The sequence below is a fragment of the Giraffa tippelskirchi genome, chromosome X, assembly GCF_054371585.1.
Source record: "Giraffa tippelskirchi isolate mGirTip1 chromosome X, T2T-mGirTip1v1.2.pri, whole genome shotgun sequence".
Taxonomy (NCBI): Eukaryota; Metazoa; Chordata; class Mammalia; order Artiodactyla; family Giraffidae; genus Giraffa; species Giraffa tippelskirchi.
Window position 1 is genome coordinate 96,988,305 of NC_137289.1, and position 24,604 is coordinate 97,012,908.

General features: G+C 39.5%; 1 protein-coding gene across 4 annotated transcripts in view; it reads left to right on the top strand.

Annotated features, from left to right (window-relative positions):
* Positions 1 to 24,604, top strand: part of CCNB3 (cyclin B3) — a 57,021-nt gene that overhangs the window by 27,861 nt on the left and 4,556 nt on the right. For 3 of the 4 annotated variants that reach the window (XM_081566970.1, XM_081566969.1, XM_081566971.1), the window contains 4 exons: positions 233 to 328; positions 1,576 to 1,668; positions 19,315 to 19,452; positions 23,795 to 23,950. In XM_081566970.1, the coding sequence (XP_081423096.1) occupies positions 233 to 328; positions 1,576 to 1,668; positions 19,315 to 19,452; positions 23,795 to 23,950 (483 nt within the window). Of the gene's footprint in view, positions 1 to 229; positions 329 to 1,575; positions 1,669 to 19,314; positions 19,453 to 23,794; positions 23,951 to 24,604 lie in introns of all 4 variants that reach the window. The other variant, XM_081566968.1, reaches the window with a different exon arrangement.

Genomic DNA, 24,604 nt, shown 5'->3' on the forward strand with positions numbered 1-24,604 from the left:
ATGTCTTTCTTGGAGAATCTTGTGCTTACCTGTAATAATAGTGCCTGGTTCTTAGGGCAGAGCAGGTATGTACAGGATTAAGTATTTCTTGGTTACTCAACAGTATGAGGATTACAGGGTCAAGGCTTGAGCTGAAGATAAAAGTGGGAAGGAAGGAGTGATTTTTATGTGTGTGTGCTAAGCTTCTCTGGAATCTTTCTCCTAATATGTCTTTTTGATGATTTCCAAGCAGATGATCCCACTGGGGGATACTGACATAGACAACAGCGACCCATTTTTCAGCTCAGTATATGCTAAGGATATCTTCAGGTACATGAAGAAAAGAGAGGTATGTAGGGGATGAGGGTGAGGGGAAATGATTTTCCAGTTCTCATTTCCTTACCATACATCCTTCAAATGCAGCTTTAAAGGGGAGATAATAATGATGAGGAAAATAATAACAGTAGCAACTGACGTCTCCTGGTAGCATACTATGAGTTAAACATTGTGCTAAAGGATTTATAAACATTATCTTGTTTAATTCTCCCAATAACTTCATGATGGTAGGTATTATTATCTCCTTTTCATAGTTGGGGGAAACTGCTCAGTCAAAACAACTAGTGTGTGGTAGATCTGGGACATGAACTAAAGTCTGATTACCTTAGAAACCATAAGCCCGCACCTCTAATTGCTGAGGAGGTAATCTCAGACACAAAAATTGTCAAGTGGGCTCTTTCCAAGTGACTGCTCTTAGAGATCTTTCCCTTTCTCTATGCAGTTTTCTGGCATTGCATATAAAACCAGACTCTTTGTTCTAGCTCTCCAACCTGGTGAAATTTTCTTTCTCCTTTCAAATCTGCCAGTCTCCTTTACCACTAATGTTCATCTATTCCAAATTTTCTTCTCTCTCTCAGTGGAACAGATGGGACCAGGGTTATGTACTAACTAGAATTTTAGCAGGCCATGTATAAGAGGAACAATGAATGTCTCATCTTCTCTCTAGGGACATGGTAACAGATGAACTGACTCCAGAGACTGTATTTTTTCTAGTATATCTTGGAAGAAGCAAGAGATAATTTTGCTATACTAAAAGTGTGGGCCTTAGCTTAGCAGTATTGGTTTTACTTGAGATCTTGTTAGAAATGCAGAAACCTAGCCTCACCCCAGACTTCCTAAATTTTAAAGATCCTCAAGTATTTTTCAAATATGTATGTTAAAGTTTGAGAAGGACTCCTCTATACAGCATGGATTGTGCTTTTGATTGAATTGCGAAGAAGGGGCAGAATCTTGTTGGTATTCATCTATAGTCATAGGTGTATTCCTGCCTATATTTCATATGCTGCTAGACTCCTCAATATCCACCCTGACACTTGAATATCCTGTGTGTTCATTTCCCAAGGATAACTGACCTTGTCTGGGAAAGGATACTTTGCTCTGCCTCTATCTGATACCAGCTAAAAATAATGAGTTAGAACTGTGAAGAAATTACTTAAGTTATAATTTGTTTTTAGATATTAGTTGCAAATAGTTTTTCCTAAGTTATGATTTTGAACTACAAGAAGAGTTTATCTGTTAATATTTCTTTCTTGCTGCCAGGAAAAGTTTATACTTAAAAAATATATGACCAGGCAGACTGATATCAACAGTGACATGAGGGCCATTCTTGTGGACTGGTTGGTGGAGGTGCAGGTAAGCCTGACAACTGCTGCCTTAAGGGGCTGCTATTCTCTTTATTGATTATTCACTCAGCATTGCCAGGTCTCAAACACAGTAAAAATTTACTGGGTCTCCAGAGCTGAATAAGCCAGGATTCCTGCCCTCAGGAAGCTTAGGGGACAAGATAAGACATGCAGGCAGATAAGAATAATACAAAGTAGAATATACTAAGTAATATAAGAATGCTATTAATACAACACTGTGAGAACCCAGTGGGAGGAGAGAGATTTCTAGAAAAGGTAATCATGGTATGGTAGTTCAGTCATTCTCAAAATCTTGTAAAGGTGTATGTAGTGATTGGATAAGAGTCAGTGACAGTCTTTCAAGCTTTGGATGGGATGAGTAATAGGAAGGACAGTATTAGCCCCAAACAGGGCAGATGGCTGTTTGTTCAGAGTTGAATGTTGAGGGAATATTGTTGTGAATACTTAATTATTACTTTATACCAATGAAGGTGTAATAGTACCTGAATGTTGTAGGTGTCAGTGAATATTTGTTGAATGAATAGAATTGAAGGGGTTGCTCTGGAGTTTGCAAGGAAATAAAAGGCATAGTCGGTGCTCAGCAGAAGAAAAGGTAATATTGTTAAATATCCTTTAAATACCAGAGTAATGGTTCAGGCTTACTTTGGAGTGACAAACCAGCCAAATGTGGTAGACATGGTATATTTTAACATCAGCAAAGCATGAAAATGCCATTCTATGGAAATGATGAAGAATAGTAAATTAGATAAAGTAGAATCTGAGGCATTACTTTGCCAACAAAGGTCTGTCTAGTCAAGGCTATGGTTTTTCCAGTAGTCATGTGGGGATGTGAGAGTTGGACTGTGAAGAAAGCTGAGTGCCAAAGAATTGATGCTTTTGAACTGTGGTGTTGGATAAGACTCTTGAGACTTCCTTGGACTGCAAGGAGATCCAACCAGTCCATCCTAAAGGAGATCAGTCCTGGGTGTTCATTGGAAGGACTGATGTTGAAGCTGAAACTCCAATGCTTTGGCCACCTGATGCGAAGAGTTGACTCATTGGAAAAGACCCTGATGCTGGGAAGGATTGGGGGCAGGAGGAGAAGGGGACGACAGAGGATGAGATGGCTGGATGGCATCACTGACTCGATGGACATGAGTTTGAGTGAACTCCAGGAATTGGTGATGGACAGGGAGGCCTGGCGTGCTGCGATTCATGGGGTCGCAAAGTGTCGGACATGACTGAGCGACTGAACTGAGTAGATCTTAAATAAGTAAAATTGATCACAAATATTGCTGATCATTACCAAACACTAAAGAGATTTCTAGTAGACTGCCAGTGGACTTTGTTTTGATTGACATTTTTTATAAATGATATAGATGAGAACAGAGAAGATCATCTCCCCAGATTCACAGATGGCATGAAACTAGGAGTAGTTGTTTGTTGTTGTTTAGTTGCTAAGTCATGTCTGACTCTTTAGAGATACCAGCTGGAATGATGAACTGAATTTTTTAAAAATGTTTTTGTTATTGCACAAAAATTCACATTTATTATAGCCAAGTAAGAAATTATAATTATGATCCCACAACCTACAAAGAATGTTAATATTCATGTGTGTTTATTATCCCCCCATTTTTAAAATGGTACACTGATCACAGAGTCAGATGCCCAGGTCCCGTGTGAGACTTATCATGTATTTTTTAAGTTCCATAAGCCATGCTAATGTATACCTTTGATAGAGAATCACAGTTGTAGAAAATGTGTTCCTATATATATTATTTTTGTAACTTTAATTTTTATATCTTAATTAGTAAAATTGACTTTTGGTATACAGTTCTATGACATTTTAACATTTTGAAGTAATAGATTCACAAGAAGTTGCAAAAAAATAGTGTATATAGAGGTCCTGTGTACCCTTCACCTGGTTTCTCCCAGGTGACATTTTGCATAACTTCCATATAATATCACAGTCAAGGTCCAGAGGCTTTATTTATATTTTACCAGTTTACATGCTCTTATTTGTGTGTGTGTTTAGTCTATATAATTTTATCACGCATGTAAATTTCATAAGTACCACCACCACAGTTAAGATACAAAATTATTCCATCACCAGAATGATCCCTTGTTTTACTCTTTTATAGCACACAGCCATCTCCCTCCCCTCACCTTCCTGTCCCTGGAAACTTCTAATTTGCTTTCCATTTCTGTAATTTTGTGATTTCAGGAATGTTATATAAATGAAATCATATACTGTGTAACCTTTTGGGATTGACTTTTATCATTTCCCATAATTCCTTTGAGATCTATACAAGTTGTGTGTATCAACAGTTCATTCCTTTTTATTGCTGAGTAGTAGTCCATGGTATGGATGTACCAAGGTTTGTTTAAAACTTCCCCCATTAAAGGACATTTTGAGTTGTTTCCAGTTTCTGAGACTGTGAGAAGAATGTCTATATACATTAATGTTCAGGGTTTTATGTCAATATAAGTTTTTATTTCCAACATCAACACCCAGGAGTGGGATTTCTGGGTCATATGATAAATGTACGTCTAACTTAATGAGAAAGTGCTACAGAGTGACTATCATTTTGCATTCTTACCTGCAGTATATGAGAGTTCTAGCTGCTCTGCATCCTTGTTAGCACTTAGTATTGTTTGTTTTTAAACTTTGGCCATATAGATGTATAGAGGAATCTCACCATAGTTCTAATTTGTGTTTCCTCAAGGGCTAATAATGTTGAACATACTTGTTTGTATGAAGTCGTCTTTGATGAAATGTCTATATCTTTTGCCCAGTTTTAAATTGGATAGTTTATTTTCTTTGTGTCAAGTTATGAGAGTTCCTTATATGTTCTGGTTACAAATCCTTTGTTAGATGTGTGATTTACAAATATATCCCACCAGTCTTTTTATTATCTGTGTCTTTCATAGAGCAAAAGTTTTTAATTTTTATAAAGTTCGATCTTTCTAAGTTATATTTCTATGCTTAGTCGCTCAGTCATGTCCAACTCTTTGCAACCCTATGGACTGTATAGCCCGCCAGGCTCCTTGGTCCATGGGGATTCTCCAGGCAAGAATACTGAAGTGGATTGCCATGCCCTCCTCCAGGGGATCTTCCCAACCTAGGGGTTGAACCCAGGTCTCCCACATTGCAGGCGGATTGTTTACCATGTGAGCCACCACGGAAGCCTTTGCTTTTTGTGTCATGTTTAAGAACTCTGCTTAAACCTAGGTCATGAAATTTTCTCCTATATTTTATATGAATGTTTTAAAGTTTTAACATTAAATCTATAATCTATTTTGAGTTGAATTTGTATAACGTATGAAGGTTTTGAAGTCAGTTCATTGTCTTGCATATGGATGTTTAACTGTTCTAACACCATTTGTGGAAAAATATACTTCTCCACTGAATTGCTTTTGGACCTTTGCCAAAAAACAATTTGCATTATTTGTGTGGGCCTATTTCTATACTTATTTCTACATCCTGTTTCATTGATCTGTATGTCTTTCTCTTTGCCAATATCACAGTCTTTATTTCTGTAGTTTTATAATAAATCTTAAAACTAGGTAAAGTGATTCTTCCAACTCTAGTCTTTTTTTTTCAAAATTGTTTTAACCCCACTTAGTTTTGGCATATCATTCTTATATATTTCTGGATTATATTTGCTAATATTTTGTTGAGGATTATCACATCTATGTTTATGATGGATGTTGGTCTGTAGTGTCTTTTTTTCTTTTTTTTGGTACTGACTTTCTGGTTTTGGTATGAGAATGATACTGGTTTTATGAAATGATTTGGAAAGTATTCTCTTCTATTTTCTTGAAGAGATGTGTAGAATTGATGTTTTATTCTTTAAATGTTTGGTAGGATTCACAAGTAAAACCATCTGGACCTGAAGGTTTTTCTTTTCTCCAAAGAATTTTATCTAAGAATATAATTTCTTTAATAGTTATGTGATTATTCAAGTTATTATATCAGATGACTTTTGGAGATTTGTGATTGTCAAGGAATTGGTCCTTTCATTTAAGTTGTTGAATTTATGTTCATAGCATTTGCTGATTATTTAGTCGTTCATTCTTGGTATTTAGTAATTTGTATCTTCTCTCTCTTCATCAATCTTGCTAGGAGTTTATCATTTTTATTGATATTTTTAAAGAACCAAGTTTTGGTTTCATTTGTTTTCTCTATTTTTCTATTATCAGTTTAACTGATATCTGCTTTAATTTTCATAGTTTCCTTTCTCTTGCTTTGGATTTAATTTGCTCTTCTTTTCCTAGTTTGAGGTAGAAGAGTAGATTATTGATTTCAGACTTCTTTTCTTCTTTAAAAAATATTTATTTAATTTTTGGTTGTGCTGTGTCTTTGATGTTGTGCAGGCTTTCTCTAGTTGCAGCGAGCAGGGGCTACTCTCTAGTTGTGGTGCACGAGCTTCTCATTGTGGGGTCTTCTCTTGTTGTGGAGCACAGGCTCTAGGGCAAGTAGGTTCAGTAGTTGTGACACACTGGTTTACTGGCTCCGTGGCATGTAGGATATTCCCAGACCATGGATCAAACCCATGTCCCCTGCATTGGCAGGCAGATTCTTAACCACTGGACCACCAGGGATGTCCTAGGACTTTTCTTCTTTTCTGATATAAGCACCTAATTGCTATAATTTCTCCCTAAGTGCCACTTTTAACTGCTTGAACTATTTAGAGGTTTGTTTAATCTCTAAGTGTTTGGAGATTTCACTATTATTTTTCTGTTATTGATTTGTAGTTTAATTCCACTGTGGTCAAAGAAAACTGTATGATTTTTAATTATTTAAAAAATTTTAAGGTTGATCATTCAGGATATGGTCTGTCTTGGTGAATGTTACCTGTGCATTTGAGAAGAATGTGTATTGTGCGTTGGATGGAGTGAATGTTCTATAAAATGTCAGTTAGATTCAGTTGGTTCATGTTGTTGATTTCCTTATTTTTGCTGATTTTTTGTGAACTAATTCTGTTACTGAGAGAAGAGTATTGAAGCTTTCAACTATGATTATGAATTTGTCTATTTCTATTTTTAGTTTTGTCAATTTTTCTTTGTGTATTTTGAAAATCTGTTGTTCAGAGCATATGAGCATATATTTTTAGGATTGTCATGTCCTCTTCTTAGTTCTTAATGACTTGCTTTTTTCCCCTCATGTAACAATGCTCATGTAATTGCAAATATCTTTCTAGTTAAATTGGCATTTCTACATCAATTTTGTCAACTGTATAGTATTCTGTTTTCCCATCTAAGTACTAACCAGGCCCAACCCTGTTCAGCTTCCAAGTTCGGATGAGACTGGGTGCATTCAGGGTGGTATGGCCTTAGACCGTAGTATTCTGTTCTTCAACTGGCATTATTTACTCAGCCTCCTATTAATGGACATATAGGTTATTTCCAATAGCCCTGTAGTGAACAGGCATACATTTGCATTGGTCATAAATGTATTTTTGTTTTTCTGGAATAAATTACTAGGAATAGAAGTATTAGACCAACACAATGCATATTTAAAATTTTTGTGGGTATAGGAAAGTATTTTGGGGGGGCTCTCAATAAATGTTTATTGCCTTAAAAAATTGAATTTACCCAATTGTGTATAGACAATTGTGCTTCTGAAGTGTCTTGCCCAATTATACTTTTCAGTTCAGTCAGTTCAGTTGCTCAGTTGTGTCTGATTCTTTGTGACCCCATGGACTGCAGCACGCCTGGCTTCCCTGTCCATCACCAACTCCCGGAGTTTACCCAAACTCATCTCCATTGAGTCGGTGATGCCATCCAACCATCTCATCCTCTGTCATCCCCTTCTCCTCCCACCTTCAATCTTTCCCAGCATCAGGGTCTTTTCAAACGAGTCAGTTCTTTTCATCAGGTGGACAAAGTAATGGAGTTTCAGCTTTCAGCAACAGTCCTTCCAATGAATATTCAGGACTGATTTCCTTTAGAATGGACTGCTTGGATCATTTCTTTGGACTATAGAGAAGCTGAGCGCAGAAGAATTGATGCTGTTAAACTGTGGTGTTGGAGAAGACTCTTGAGAGTCCCTTGGACTGCAAGGAGATCCAACCAGTCATGGTTTATTTAATTTACTCTTGGATTTGATGTACTTATACTTCATTTAGAATTTTGCTTCTATAATCACACATACATGCATGCTAAGTCGCTTCAGTCACGTCCGACTCTGTATGACCCTCTGGACTGCAGCCTGCCAGGCTCCTCTGTCCATGGGATTCTCCAGGCAAGAATAACTGGAGTGGGTTGCCATGCTCTCCTCCAGGGGGTCTTCCTGACCCAGGGATCAAACCCACGTCTTTTATGCCCCCTGCGGAGTCAGATATGACTGAGCGACTTCACTTTCACTTTTCACTTTCATGCACTGGAAAAGGAAATGGCGGCCCACTCTGGTGTTCTTGCCTGGAGAATCCCAGGGACGGCGGAGCCTGGTGGGCTGCCATCTATGGGGTCGCACAGAGTCGGACACGACTGAAGTGACTTAGCAGCAGCAGCAGCATTGGCAGGGGGGTTCTTTACCACTAGCGCCACCTAGAGATTCCTTTATAAGTTTTTGGTGTAAAGGATGCTATTCATTTGTCAATGGACATCTAGTTTGCTTCCATGTCCAGGCTATTGTAAATACTGCTGCAATGAACATTGGGGTACATGTGTCTTTTAGAATTGTGGCTTGCTCAGGGTATATGCCCAGTAGTGGGATTACTGGATCATATGGTAGATTTATTCCTAGTTTTTTAAGGACTCTCCATGTTGTCCTCCATAATGGCTGTATCAATTCACATTCCCACCAACAGTGCAAGAGCGTTCCCTTTTCTCCACACCCTCTCCAGCATTTATTGTTTGTAGTTTTTTAGATTATGGCCATTCTGACTGGTGTGAGATGATACCTCATTGTAGTTTTGCTCTGCATTTCTCTAATAATTAGTAATGTTGAGCATCTTTTCATGTGTTTATTGACTATCTGTATGTCTTCTTTGGAGAAATGTTTGTTTTGGTCTTCTGCCCATTTTTTTATTGGACTGTTTGTTTCTCTGATATTGAGCTGTATGAGCTGCTTATATATTTTGGAGATTAATCCTTTGTCTGTTGTTTCATTTGCAATTATTTTCTCCCATTCTGAAGGATGCCTTTTAACTTGTTTCTTGTTTCCTTTGCTGTGAAAAAGCTTTTAAGTTTAATTAGGTCCCATTTGTTTATTTTCGGTTTTCTTTCCGTTACTCTAGGAGGTGGGTCAAAGAGGATCTTGCTGTGATATATGTCAAAAGAATGTACTGACTATATTTTCCTTTAATAGCTTTATAGTTTATGGCCTTACGTTTATGTCTTTAATCCATTTTGTGTTTATTTTTGTGTATGATGTTGGAAAGTTCTAATTTCATTCTTTTATACATAGCTGTCCAGTTTTCCCAGCACCACTTATTGAAGAAGCTGTCTTTTCTCCATTGTATATTCTTGCCTCCTTTTTCAAAGATAAGATGGCCCATAGTGTGTGGGTTTATTTCTGGGCTTTCTATCTTGCTCCATTGGTGTATATTTCTGTTTTTGTTCCAGTACCATACTGTCTTGATGACTGTAGCTTCATAGTATAGTCTGAAGTCAGGAAAATTGATTCCTCCAGCTTTATTTTTCTTTGTCAAGATTGCTTTGGTTATTCAGGATCTTTTGTGTTTCCATACAAATTGTGATTTTTTTTTGTTCTAGTTGTATGAAGAATACCATTGATAGTTTGTAGGGATTGCATTGAATCTGTAGATTGCTTTGAGTGGTATAGTCATATTAACGGAATTGATTCTTCCAATCTGAGAACATGTTATAGCTCTCTGTGTCATCTTTTGATTTCTTTCATTAGTGTATTATAGTTTTCTGAGAACAGGTCTTTTGTCAATTTAGGTAGGTTCATTCTTAGGTATTTTATTCTTTTGTTGCTATGGTGAATGTGAATTTTTCCTTAACTTCTCTTTCTGATTTTTCATTGTTAGTGTATAGGAATGAAAGGGATTTCTGTGTATTTTTATATCCTGTGACTTTACTATATTTATTGATTAGCTCTAGTAATTTTCTGGTGGCATCTTTAGGGTTTTTTACGTATAGTATCACATCATGTGCAAATAGTGAGAGTTTTACTTCTTTTCCAAACTGGATTCCTTTCATTTCTTTTTCTTCTCTGATTGCTGTGGCTAGGACTTCCTAAACTGTGTTGAATAACAGTGATGAGAGTGGGCACCCTTGTCTTGTTCCTGATATTAGAGGAAATGCTTTCAGATTTTCACCATTGAGAATAATGTTTACTGTGGCTTTGTCATATATGGCCTACATTATGTTGAGATATTTTCCTTCTATGCTTACTTTTTGGAGAGTTTTTATCATAAATTGGTGTTGAATTTTATCGAAAGCTTTCCCTGCATCTATTGAGATGATCATATGTTTTGTCTTTCAATTTGTTGATATGGTGTATCACATTGATTGATTTGCATATGTTGGAGAATCCTTGCATCCCTGGGATAAAGCCTACTTTATCATGATGTATGATCCTTTTAATGTGTTGTTGGATTCTGTTTGCTAGAATTTTGTTGAGGATTTTTGCATCTATGTTCATCAGTGATATTTTCTTTTTTTGTGGTATCTTTGTCTGGTTTTGGTATCAAGGTGGTGGTGGTGTCATAGAATGATTTTGGAAGTTTTCCTTCCTCTGCAATTTTCTGGAAGATTTGAGCAGGATAGGTGTTAGCTCTTCTCTAAACTTTTGGTAGTATTTGTCTGTGAAACTTTTGTTTGTTGGAAGATTTTTGATTACAGTTTCAATTTCTGTGCTTGTGATTGGTCTCTTCATGTTGTCTATTTTTTTGTGAATCATTTTGGAAGATTATACTTTTCTAAGAATTTGCCTATTTCTTCCAGGTTGTCCATTTTATTGACATATAGTTGTTCATAGTAGTCTCTTATGATCCTTTGTATTTCTGCATTGTCTGTTGTAACTTCCCCTTTTTCATTTCTAATTTGTCTTCTCCCTTTTTTTCTTGATGAGTCTGGCTAATGGTTTGTCAGTTTTATTTATCTTCTCAACCAGCTTTTAGTTTTATTGATCTTTGCTGTTGTCTTCTTCATTTCTTTTTATTTCTGCTCTGATCTTTATGATTTCTTTCCTTCTACTAACTTTGGGTTTTTTTCTTTTTCTAGTTGCTTTAGGTTTAAGGTTAGGTTGTTTATTTAATCTTTTTCTTGCTTCTTGAGGTAGGCTTGTATTGCTATAAACTTCCCTTACAAAGAGAAAAGACAAAAAAGAGAAAAAGGAGAAAAAAGAATAAAAACAGGAATCAAAAAAGGAGAGAGCAATCAAGCCAATAAACAAACCCATAAGTGAAAAAGAATACTAAAAACTAGACTAGCAAAAATACATAATCAAAAAGATGGAAAAAGTGCAAAATAAAGAGTACTGCAAAAATAGGAAAAAATAAAATAAGTATTTAAGATGTTTGTAAAAAGGAGAAAGATAAAAATTAAAGGAATAATAAAGAACATTAGAACAATACAAAAAAGAATATATATATATATATATATATATATATGGAGAGAGAGAGAGAGAGAGAGAGAGAGGTAGTAAGAAGAATGTGCTCTAATTCCTCCATTGTCCTCTCCACACAGTGAACATCAGCCAGTCTGTGTAGTGAGGAAGTCCTCCAATATTTCTAGGAAGGTCTCTGGACCTGCTGTGGGGTCAGCTCAGACTTGGATCTGGCCTTACTCCAGCTTGTGCTTGCTCCCAAAGTCCACAGTTGCCTGCAAATTCCACAGTCTCAGGCTAATTGCATACATGTAATCCACTGCAGCTGCAACTGCAGGAGTTTATTCCCTCCCTCCTCTTTGCTCACACAGCCCCTGGTGCTCTGCTTTGGTTTTAGGCCTGCCTCTGCTTGTAGGCCGCCCTGTTGTGTCTGTTCCCCACCCAGACTAGTGGGGGCAAAGGTAGCAGCTTTTTAGGGCTCACTTGCTCAGTTGGGCTGTGGAGAGGGAGGGTATGGAAGCCACAGTTGGGGTGTTTGGGGAGTGTTTGCTGGGACTCAGGCCTGCAGAAGTTGCTAAAGTCTGAGGCGAGTCATGCACTCTCCCACAGGAATTGACCTTGAGTTGTATGTCCCTTGGCAGAGCCAAGCTGTTTAGGCTCCCCAGAAGATGTGGGCAGTAACCTTTGTGTGCTTACGGCTTGGTGGCAGCTACTACCTCTGTGGTCAGGACCGCAGTGGTGGCATTTAGTCCCTGTCTCAGGCACTCCCCCTGGCTTTGAGGCTTTGGCAGTGGCCAGTCAGCTTGCATTCTCCCTCTGGGATTGTAAACTGCAGTCACATCTAGTTCCACCTCTGGCACTCTTGCTGGCTTTGGTGGCGGCCAGGCATACCTTCCTCTGGGGTCAGGCAGCTCACAGCCCTTGCTTATCCCACCTATGGCATTCTTGGAGATGGGTTCCTGGGATCTGTGAGCTTGGGGAGTTAGAGGGTTCTTGCAGCAGCAAACTCTTGCCTCTCTGGGAGGCCCAGGCTTTTTCCTGGACTCCCTCAGCTGTGTTGTACTAGCCCCTCAAGAGTATCTGCATAGCAGCCAACCCCAGTTCTCTCCCTGGGGCCTGAGCCCGGAAGCCCAAGCCTCAGCCCCCAGCCTCCCGTTGCCACGGTGGTTGTGCAAGCTGCTTCTTGGCTGGGAAGTGCTGGCTGGCAACATCTCTGTGGTGAATTCTCTCTGTTTTGCCTTCCGAGCACCTATTGCTGCATTCCCCTTGAGGATCTGAAGCTCCCCCCATCCCCACCTGTGCTGGGGTCTCCAAATGAAAAGAAACTTTTCCTCCTTCATGGCTCCCTCCCTGGGTGCAGGTCCTTGTTCCAAACTCCTTTGTCTCTTTTTATCTTTATCTTTTGCCCTACCTCATTCTGGGGAGATTGACTTGCCTTTTTGGAAGTCTGGGGTCTTCTGCCAGCATTCAGAAGGTGTTCTGTATGAGTTGCTTCATGTGCACATGTATTTTTGGTACATTTGTGGGGAGGAAGGTGATCTCCCCATCTTCCTCCTCTGCCATCTTAAAAATTGCACACCTAAGGTCTTATTACTCTTTTTGAGTCATTTTTGTAGTTTATATTTCCTTAAAAATCATTGATTTCATGGATATTTTCACAGATAATACTATAGATTGCACATGGTATTCTTTTACAATCCTTTGTAATGATTTCTTTTCTCATTCAAAATGTGTGCGATGTGTTCTCTCTCCCATGTATTTCCATGCCTTTTCCTCAGTTTTCCTCAAAAAAGATTGATTCAGTCCTCTGGTCAAAGAACCATCTCATGGGTAAATATAAAACTCTTTCTTTTTAATGAAATTCATTACCATCTGCTTTCATCTTTATTTTATTAAGTTTTATTTGCTGTTTTTCCCTGGCATCTTAAAATGGAGTGCTTAGTCTATTTTAATTTTTTCTGACTTCATAATAAAAGCCCCCAAACTATGTATTTTTTCTAAGTAAAGTTTTGACTATATCCTACCAGTTTTGAAAGAGTATTGTAGCTATCTTGTTTTTTCTCAATAATTTGAAATTTTTATTTTCCCTTTAAGCCAGGTTTTTTTCTTTAAGAATAATGCTTATGATATTTTCAAATGCATTGCTTGTCTTTAGTTTGTTTGGTTTATCCTTTTATTGCCAATTTCTAGATTTATTGTGTTGTGTATTGAGAATGTGACCTGAATGATAATTTCTGCTTTTTTTCAGTTAATGAGTTTTTCTTCATGGCTTCAGATATAATGGGTTTTTGTAAATAGTTCACTGATGTTTGAAGAAAATATGTATTCTCTTTAGGGTACAAGAATCATTATATCAATTAATTTTGGCTTAATAATTATTGTACAATTTATATGCTAATTTATTTTTTTCTGCTTAATTTATCAAAGTCTAAGAGCAATATGATAACCACCCATAATCATTGTTTAATTAATTTATCCTGGAGTTTCTTCACCCCCTCCATCTCACCTTAACCACTCTGTTCTATACAATTTTTTAAGCTACAAAATTAATACATGTTTAAAATATGTGTGTATGTATTCATATATGTTTGTGTGTGTGTATGTACAAAAACAACTGTTTTACTCTCTATCCTTATTTCTCAGAGATAACTATAATTTAGAATGTATCTTTTTTGTCTTATCACTTCTATTAAGTTTTTGACTATCCTTTCTTTAAAAATGTTAAATTATATGAATAATACATGAATGCATATACATACACACATATAAAATATAGCTTTTTACTGAGTGTAGGTTTTTTGATATCTTTTGTTGCATGAATAGGTCATGTGCCACTTGCTCTTTTCTCTTAATAAGTCTTAATAATCTTCCCATATAAGTATAGATCTACCTCATTCTTTTAAACTGCTAGATGATATTCTACCATATGGATATTGTTGTTGCTTACTTAACCAACCCCTTTGGACCTGATCTATTAATTGACCCTCAAGAAAGGTAAGATAACCTGCATACTTTTAGTTTATTTCTTCTCCTGTTTTTAGTCAAAGCAATCTAGACTTTTAGATTCAGATTATTATTTAATATATTACCTTCCCTGTAAATAATTATTTTTACATGTCTATATGTAGATCTGTTTTCCTTAATTTTATCTGGTATATTGTGGGTCCTTTCACTCTAAAGATTCAGTCTTTCTTTGGCTCAGAGAAAATTTTATTTATTATTTTTCTCTCATTTTGATTTCCCGTGTGTGTGTATGTGTATCTCCAAAATCTGTTGTCCTTGAGTCTCAAGTTTTCATTCATTATCCTCAACTTTCTTTTACCTCTCAGTTCTGGGAGAATTTCTTAAAGTGGCCTTTGAATCATTGATTTGGTTTTTATCATAATCTAATATACTGTTCACTGCCTCTATTGCATTTTATTTATGTAGCTACTTTTTCGTTAGAAATTAGTCTTTCTAGATCCTGGAGTATTCTCTTTTCATAGATTCAGTGTCCTCTCAGATCTAATTGAGAGTTTACTTTTTTAAAAAATTAATTTATTTAAATTGGAGGCTAATTACTTTACAATATTGTGGTGGTTTTTGCCATACATTCACATGAATCAGCCATGGGTGTACATGTATTCTGCATCCTGAACCTCCCTCCCACTTCCCTCCCCATCCCATCCCTCAGGCTCATCCCAGTGCAAGACAGCAAAAGAGACACAGATGTAAAGAACAGACTTTTGGACTTGGTGGGAGAAGGTGAGGGTGGGATGATTTGAGAGAATAGCATTGAAACATGTATATTATCATATGTGAAATAGATCGCCAGTCCAGGTTTGATGCATGAGACAGGGTGCTCAGGGCTGGTGCACTGAGAGTTTACTTTGAAAAAGTTTATTCTAGATCTTTGGAGTGAAAAGATTTCAATACATAGACACTTGCTCTGGTTCCTCAAAGCATTTCTCCTTGAAAAATTACTTGTTCTTTTTCATATATCTGGTAGATTTTCTCTGTTTATTCATCTTTATAGAAGGTGGTCTTTGAGTTTTGGAACTTGGGATGAATTTTATCATATATGCTTCCTAACATATATGAATATATACACATATATTTTAAACATATATTATGATTAAGTTCAGCATTAAGAGTAATCTTTGTATTTTCTATAGTTTTGATTGATTTATCACTTCCTTTTGTTTCTTCTTATCCATTTCCAGATATGGAAAAGAGTTGTTTTTGAAGAATTGGAAGGATATGCTAGACAAAGGCAGTTGTGAGGGAGAGAACCTTACTCCTATGATGAAAGGCTTCTCGTCCTCATTTTGTATAGCTGGTTGGAATTACCCACTCTTCTCTAACTGGCACAAAGTTAGGCTCCTGATTTGAAGCCTGATTCTGAGCAGTCAGAAAAACCATATCATGTGAAAAATAGAGGAAATCAAGTTATTTGGTCTAGAATGAAGATGTATAGGAAACATAATAACTAAAACAGTAGCTGAGGGGCTGTCACAGAAGGATTAGACTTGTTCCATGTAGTCCCAAATGGTAGAGTTATGTTAGAAGAGTCTCATCTCACATTCAAGGAAGGAAGAGCACTGTAACTGACACAGCTTCTAATTTAATATTTATTGACTCCACATTTCAACAATTCATTCAGATACTACCCATTCTTTTTGATGTTATCATTTGATAATGATGTACTGCATGGGTGGCCAGGTGCCTATGTGAGGTACTGCAAGGAGGCTATGCATCCACTAGCTTTGTTGTTTGCTCACAAAGGCATCCTCAGAGAATTGCTGTTTTTCATTTTTACACTTTTTTTCCCTGTAATTATTTGACCCCAATTTCTTGACATTTAGAGGTGATGATCATTACTCTTCATCTGCGTGAACTCTCCCCATCCCTTTCTTATACGTTCCTTTGGAAAATGTAGTAGGCAGAATAAAATGCCTGCATCCTAATCCTCAGAATCTGAGTATGTTACCTTATATGGCAATGGAAAATTAGACTATGGAATTAAGATTATAATCAGATGAATTCAAGGTAGGGCAACTATATTAGATTATCCAGGTGGGCCCAGTTATAATCACAAGTGTTCTTAAATGTGGAAGAGAGAGGCAGAGAGTGATGCAGTATGAGAAAGACTCCTCTGGCCACTGCTGGCTTTGAAGATGGAAGGGGCCACAAACCAAGGAATATGGGCAGTTTCTAGAAGCTAAAAAAGATTCTCTACTAGAACCTTCAAAACAAAACATAGCCCTAACACTTTGATTGTTTTTAGTTCAGCAAGCCCCATGGACTTAGGACCACCAGATCTGTAAGGTAATGAATCTGTATTGTTTTAAGCCACTAGTGAAAGTTGCTCAGTCGTGTCCAACTCTTTGCGACCCCATGGACTATACAGTCCATGGAATTTTCTAGGCCAGAATACTGGAGTGGGTAGCCTTTCCCTTCTCCAGGGAATCTTCCCAACCCAGGGATCAAACCCAGGTCTCCTGCATTGCGGGTGGATTCTTTACCAGCTGAGCCACAGGGAAGCCCAAAAATACTGGAGTGGGTAGCCTATCCTTTCTCCAGTGGATCTTCCCAATGCAGGGATCGAACCCAGGTCTCTCTCATTGCAGGAGGATTCTTTACTAGCTGAGTGTTGTAATTTATTGCAGAAGCAATTAGAAACTAATAAAGCCAGATTTCTGAGAACATCCAGGCCATATCCCAGGAACAATAAGAAAAGCTTCATGGTATTTCTGTTATTCAAAAATGTAATATATCTATTGCTGAACCAATGTATTCAACCATTATCTGATAATTATTAGCCCATCCAGTTATACATCCATTTCTGCAATGCTTTTTATGGACCTCCATTTGGTCATCTAGCCTCTAGGCAATAATATTAACTCATGAAAAAGGAGGCCCAAAGAAGTAAGTAAGCTTACATTAAGGGCGATTTCTACTCAGTAGAAAAAAGAATTTTCTGTTAAAACCAGGTTCTGGTTTCTGTTAAAGCCAGGTTATATTTGGAGGTTCTGTGGCAGAAACTGAGTAACTATTTGGTGGAGATGTTAGAGGGGATTCACACATTGATTAAGGTGTTGGACTTTTACCAAGTCCAAGCTCATTCTGCTTGCCGCACGATACAGTAAATCGGGAGATGAGGTGTTGGGGCAAGAAATAGTGACCTTTATTCAGAAGGCTGAAAGTCTGAACCATCTTGCCAGGGTCTGGATGCTAGTTTCTTTTATAAAACAAAGAGTAGGTGAGGTGAGAGGTGAGAGGTAAAGTAAAAGGCCATATTGCAAATATTTCATGGTTTCTGCCAGGGGGGGATATGTTAATTTCTTCTTTCTGGCAGTCATTCACAGGTTGCACTGAGTCAGGATGTTTCCTTTGAGCTGAATATATGTATTTTAGTTTAACATTCAGGCCTAGGGAGGGGGGCAGGATTCCTTCAGATGAGCCATTATGTATCCTTTAAGCTATAGGCAACATCTCTTTACAAGTTACAAGTTAATCAACTTGTAGAATAAGGAATAGAATACAAAGGTTAAAGTAAAAGAAACAGACCCAATATGGAGTCAGATTTGTTATTCCCTATTACAGGGCTAGTATAGATTGTATTGTTTTTGAATCCTAAGAACCCAAGGTATTGTGAGGAAGAAGCCTCAGTGAGGATTGTGTAGGACCACCATGAGTGCAAATTGTGCCTATACACAGCTTCCAGGCAAGGCAAAAGCAGGCATGGAGTCCAGCTAATATCCTTATTTGCCAAGCTGTGCATTCTGACTATGGGGTTGTTATGCCCTGAGGCAAGGGCACCTTTTGCTAATTTATATAAAAGTATTGTCTACTTGATAAGATGTGTGCCTGTAGGGCTGCATTCACCCAGAGAGACACCTTTTTTCTAATTTGCACAAAGATGCCATATGGGCTAGCACTAACTGTGGGACTAGGGCTATAGGAGACAGTTTCTTAGAGTTGATGAAGGCAAGACTAAGGATAAATAAGAGAAAGAAGGAAAGGAAGATTATGCTACTAATGCTTTAATCTCTTTCTGGCTTCTTTAGCCCCTCAGCTCACTTACAAACTGTGCTATTAGTACTTGCTTCCAGTCCATATATTCTAATAGCATATCTAGTTGGGAAGAGAAACTAATGAATGAATAAACTAATAAACAAGTCCCTTTATTTCAGAGCTAAATAAACATCTCTTTTGGGAGTTCATTGTATGAAGTAATAGTGTTTTTTGTGCTTGTCTCAGCCTATCAATAACTAATGTCATGGCTGGACTACCCTCTGTGGTTCGTATTATGATAGTGAAACACCCTTCAGCAATAACCATAGGAAACTTTGAAAAAAATACAGGTTTATTACTTACAGGGCCTGGAAATTACACAGCACAGCTGGGGCCACGTGGTGAGGTTGAGGTTGGAGGGAAGGAGAGAGAAACAACACACATAAACATGCAGGCCAGGGAGTTCTGCTTTTACTGGGTCAGAGGCGGGGGCCTAGGGTTTCTGGTGCTCACTCTTTATTGGCAAATTTAAAACATAAGAGCAAGAATTTAAAGCCTGGTAAGAGAAAAAAAATTCAGTCCAAATGGTCAGTTATCAAAACCAACCAGGATCTCTAAAACAAAGAAGCCTCAGTTGGGGAAGGTGGCCTGGCTCTTTATCTCGTCTGTGGCTGACAGTGTGTTCATTGGACATAGCCATCCTTGAAGTGGGTGTCTCTTTGAAGTGGATACTTTGGCAATCAAAACTTAAGCCAGGCACTGGCATTACAAAAAGTCAATGCTTAGGGTTTACACTATAAAGTAGCAAATGCAGAGAGCAAGAGTCTAAGTTTTGGAGGTGAAAGAGAGAGGGTGTGTTCACTCAAGGTGCTCATAGAGAAGGCAGAGCATCTCCCTTTGATGTAAGATTTGTCATTTACCCAAATGTGTAGGGATAGGTATTGCCAGGGTCCTCAGAGGCACTAGAGATACAGCCAGGCACCTAGCTGAAGCATTTCCAGCACACATACCAGTTTCAGCTGGCTTCTTGTAGTTACAATGTCCTCAATACCACAGACCAGGGAGTTAGATCTATCTGGATATGGCTTTGGAGTTGGACAACATGCAGATTCCTGCCTTCTTTGTGTATTCCTCCAGATGACCTTTGAGATGAGTCATGAGACCCTGTACTTGGCAGTGAAGCTGGTAGATCACTACCTTATGAAGGTAATATGCAAGAAGGACAAGTTACAACTCCTTGGTTCCACTGCTTTTCTGATTGCAGCAAAATTTGAGGTGAGCCCAAATCCATGGGACTTGGAGAAAATTAATCAATTTCTGTCCAAGCCATATATGTATGTATGTACAATTACATATGTATGTATGTGTGTGTGCATGCATGTGTATAACATGCATGTGTATATATATTATAGACATGTATACACACATGTATGCATATGTATATATTTGCATATATGTGTATTTGTGTGTGTATACAATTACATTCATGAACACAATTAAGTTTTCCTACCAAATTTTTATCTGTCTTCCATGGCAGGGAAGCTGGTGTTGGGTGCAAATGGCGGTGTATTTGTTTGCTGGCATCAACAAAGTTCTCCTATTTCCTCTTTGAAAATGTGTGTATGTGGACATATTCCTAGTTAAATGGGTTGTTCTTTTTAAAGCTTCCTTCTGGACCATAATTCTCTGTCCTCACCCCCTTTTCTTCTTCCAGCAACTCCATCTCCTTCTGGTGGAGTCTTGAATTGCATGTATAAGGAAGCATTTCCAAATCTAGGTGCTGGAGACATTTAAGAGAAAATGGCCTAGTGTAGATGGTAGCGAGTCCACGTAAATTACTTTTGAAGTAGCATTATAAAAGCAAGTAGCTGGCCTTTCCTTCATAACCATAATCCATCTAACTACTTTATCTGATTCTTTCCTCTTCCTCAGGTACTAAATGGTCTTGCTCAACTCTCACTTTTCCTTCAGATAGGCTGATAGTATAAAACCTTATAGTTTAGGAACAGAGAAGTAGTAACTTCTACTGAATGCAAAAACCTTTAGAACTGTGGATTTGTTTTTGTGTTCCCTCCTCAGCTGTATCCCTAAGTAGCTTCTACTTCCCTTCTTCACACTCTTCTTCACTCTCTAGCTCCTACCTCGATCAGTACCTTCCTCTCTAACTCTAATTCTCCCTCCTTTGCTCCTTACTTGCTTCCTTCCTGCGCCAGTTCTGGCCCATATCCCCACTTCTGGCCCTCGCTCCATTTCCGCCCTTACTCTGCTTCTGCCCTTATTACACTTCCGCCCTTGCTCCATAGCTCCCTTCCTCCCTCCAGCCTTCTTTCAATTCCTTCCTTGATCCCTCAGTCCATGCTTTGAACACTCACTCGCTCCATGCTGAGCCCCCTCCCTCCCTCCATCTACCCACCCACTCTCTTGCTCTTTCCAGCCCTCCTTTTCTCTTTCTCTTGATTACTCCCTCCCCTCCTCACTTGCTCCCTCCTTCCATGATCCTCTCCTTTCTACCCTGGTTCTATCCCTCCTCCTCCATACCTCCCTCCCTCCTACCACCTTCCCACCCTCCTACCCACCCTGTTTCTCCCTCCATCGAATGCTCCACCCTCCCTCCCTTTCCTTTGTTCACTCTCTTCTTTCCTTCCCTAGCTAACTCTCTTCCCTCTGTCACGCACTCTTTTTCTTGCTCTTCCTTCTCTCTCCTTCCTGTTGCTCTGCTGGTGCCTGCTCCCCTCCCTCCTTCTCCCCCCCCTTCCCCTCTTACCCCTTTCTCTTCTTCCCCTTCTTTTTCTGCAGGTTCCTTCTCTCCCCTCCCCACTTGCTCCGTTCCTTCCTATCTCCCATCCTTGCTCCATGGCATGCTTACCCTCCCATCCTTACCCTGGCATCATGACTCCCCCCCACCTTAACTTCCTCCCACCCTCCTTCCCTATTTTCTTTCTTTTTCTTCCTTCTCTCTTTTCTCCCTCCCTCATTCTCCTGTTGTTTTTCCTCTCTGGCTCATTTCCTTCCCTACTCTCTTACTCCCTAGTTCCCTTGTTCCCCGTCTCTCCTTGCTCTCTCTCAGCTCAACTCCTTCTCACTCATGCTTGTTCCTTGTTCCACTCCATCCTCTCTTCCTCCCTGGCCTCTTCTTTCCCTGGCTCTCTCCCTCATTCCTATCCTCCCACCCTCCATCCTGCCCTTGCTTCCTAGCCTTCTTGCTTTTCTTCCTCTTTCCCTTCCTCCTCTCTCACTCTCTCCCTTGTTCTCCGCTTCTCTCTCTACTCATTCCCTTCCCTGCTCACTGGTTTCCTGGTTCATTCCCTTGCTCCCCTTCCTTTCTCTTTTTCCTTCTCTCTCTCCCTCCTCCTCCTTCTGCCTACCTAGGGATGTCCTTGTGGCTTGAGCAGGTATTCCCTGCCTCAACCTCAAGGGGGTTAAAAAGAAGCTAGGGATCCCTGGCCAGCCAAGCACAGAAGGGAGGAGGAAAGTGCAAGGTGCTCTTGTTAGCAAATGTTGAAACCAGGAGTACCTACCTTTTGGTTGTCAGGACAAAGGACCCCCCACTAGGTTTTTTGAAGCAGGAGTGTCTTCCCCTCACAAGATTGAGAAGTACAGAAAGACTTTTGCAAGGGGAGGTAAGGAGATGATACGAGAAGAGAAGAAAGGAAGGAGCCACTGGTAAGTAGAGCAGTGGGAGGGAGAATTTCTTGTTCTGGCCTTGTCACTAGGTGTGACCTCAAGCAAGTCTCTTTCTCTCTCTGGGCCTCAATTTCTTTGTCTGCAAACCCAGAGGATTGGTCCAATTTGTGATCTGAAGATATAGAAAGTTGTTAGAAGAATGCTGGAGTGGGCAGTGAGGTGCAGCTAGAGAAAAGATTCAGGGGTCTTCCTACCTCCTCTTCCTCACCCCAAAGCTAAATTTCAACCTGCAGAGGGCAGGGCATGGGAAGGTGCTCCTGAATGGGGAGAGAGGTGTTGTTCTCACCTTCCATCTGCCCTGGATCTTCCCAGCCTAGCCCCCCTTGCATATCCTCCCACCACCTTCAGTCTCTGCTTGGGTTCCCTCTGTGCCCATCTCTCTGTCTCTCTTTCAGTGCCTATTACCCCAACAGTGCCCCCTCCCAAACATCCTTATTCATTCCTTAGACTAGGAAACAAAGTGTGGGCTTATTTTCCATCTCTAGCTCCCCTTTTTGTGGTCTCTTTCCTTCCATTTCCCTCAGAGCAGGCTTTAGATTTCCCATTTCTGGCTCTCACTCATCAGAAGAGAGATCAGTGCTTCCAGTCCATGTGCTGTGTTGTGCCACTTCCAGTGCTGTAAGAATCTACAATAGCAAATGAAGCAACAGACAAACAATTAATATCAAAAATATACAAGCAACTTCTGCAGCTGAATTCCCGAAAAATAAATGACCCAATCAAAAAATGGGCCAAAGAACTAAACAGACATTTCTCCAAAGAAGACATACAGATGGCTAACAAACACATGAAAAGATGCTCAACATCACTCATTATTAGAGAAATGCAAATCAAAACCACAATGAGGTATCATTTCACACCAGTCAGAATGGCTGCTATCCAAAAGTCTACAAGCAATAAATGCTGGAGAGGGTGTGGAGAAAAGGGAACCCTCTTACACTGTTGGTGGGAATGCAAACTAGTACAGCCACTATGGAGAAGAGTGTGGAGATTCCTTAAAAAACTGGGAATAGAACTGCCATATGACCCAGCAATCCCACTGCTGGGCATATACACCGAGGAAACCAGAATTGAAAGAGACGCGTGTACCCCAATGTTCATCGCAGCACTGTTTACAATAGCCAGGACATGGAAGCAACCTAGATGTCCATCAGCAGACGACTGGATAAGGAAGCTGTGGTACATATACACAATGGAATATTACTCAGCCATTAAAAAAAATACATTTGAATCGGTTCTACTGAGATGGATGAAACTGGAGCCCATTATACAGAGTGAAGTAAGCCAGAAAGAAAAACAACAATACAGTATACTAATGCATATATATGGAATTTGAAAGATGGTAACGATAACCCTATATGCGAGACAGAATAAGAGACACAGATGCATGGAACAATTTTATGGACTCTGAGGGAGAAGGTGAGGGTGGGACGTTCTGGGAGAATAGCATTGAAACATGTATATTATCATATGTGAAACAGAACACCATTCCATGTTCGATGCATGAGACAAGGGCTCAGGGCCGGGGCAATGGGATGATCCAGAAGGATGGGATGGGGAGGGAGGTGGGTGGGGGGTCCAGGAGGGGGAACACATGTAAACCCATGGCTGATTCATGTCAATGTATGGCAAAAACTATTGCAATGTTGTGAAGTGATTGGCCCCCAACTAAAATAAATAAATTTATAAAAAAAAAAAAAAGAATCTACCCCCAAAGGCCTTGTCCTCTCTCCTCCTATGTCTCTGATTTTGTTTTTCAGACGGACTGCTCACATCAACCAGATGCTGGCTCTCAGAGCTACCCTGAAGGTTTATTCCAGGGAATGTTATTACCTCCTATCATTCACCCCCTCTTCCCCTGCCTTTCATCTTCAAGCAGAGAGGAATGGGTTGTCTTTGCCTGGTTGTGACTGCCTCTCCTCTCCACCCATAGGAGCGCTGCCCACCTAGTTTGGATGACTTCCTCTACATCTGTGATGGTATTTATAAGAGAGATGAGATGCTCGCCATGGAAGCCAGCATCCTGAAAATCCTCAAATTTGATATCAACATTCCCATCGCCTATCATTTTCTGCGCAGATATGCTAGGGTAAGAGGAAGGAAGCACATCTTCATTTTCCTACTGCTGAGTTAGTCCCCTCCATTCCCAGAGTGGCTCCCTGAGTGGTAGGGAAAGGGACAGCTGAGGACAGGGGAGTTTCTTCAAGCCACCCTCCTAGATGGGTGATCTTTATGGAGTGTGGTGGTGGTGGTGGGCAGAGAAAAAATTGCAGATTTCCATGGTATGCCTGTAAAGTTTTGAGGTAAGGGCAGAGTAGGGGAGAGGAAGAAGATTCTTTAATCAGGAAGGGACACGTGGGAAGTTGAGAGGAGATGCTAGCAAAGTTCTCTTCCTTCACCTGAATATTGCTTACAAGGGAAGTCACTTTGTAATTATTCACTTATTCTTCAAGTGTGTTTTGTGGTAGGGTTTGTGTGTGTGTATGTATGTATAAATACACATGAAAAGTGTTAGTCGCTCAGCCGTGTCCAACTCTTTGCCACCCCATGGACTGTAGCCCACCAGGCTCCTCTGTCCATGCATTTCTCCAGGCAAGAATACTAGAGTGGGTTGCCATTCCTTTCTCAAGGGGATCTTCCCAATCCAGGGACTGAACCTGGGTCTCCCTCATTGCAGGCAGATTGTTTACCATCTGAGCCACCATGAAAGCCCATAAATATATATGTGTGTGTATGTGTGTGT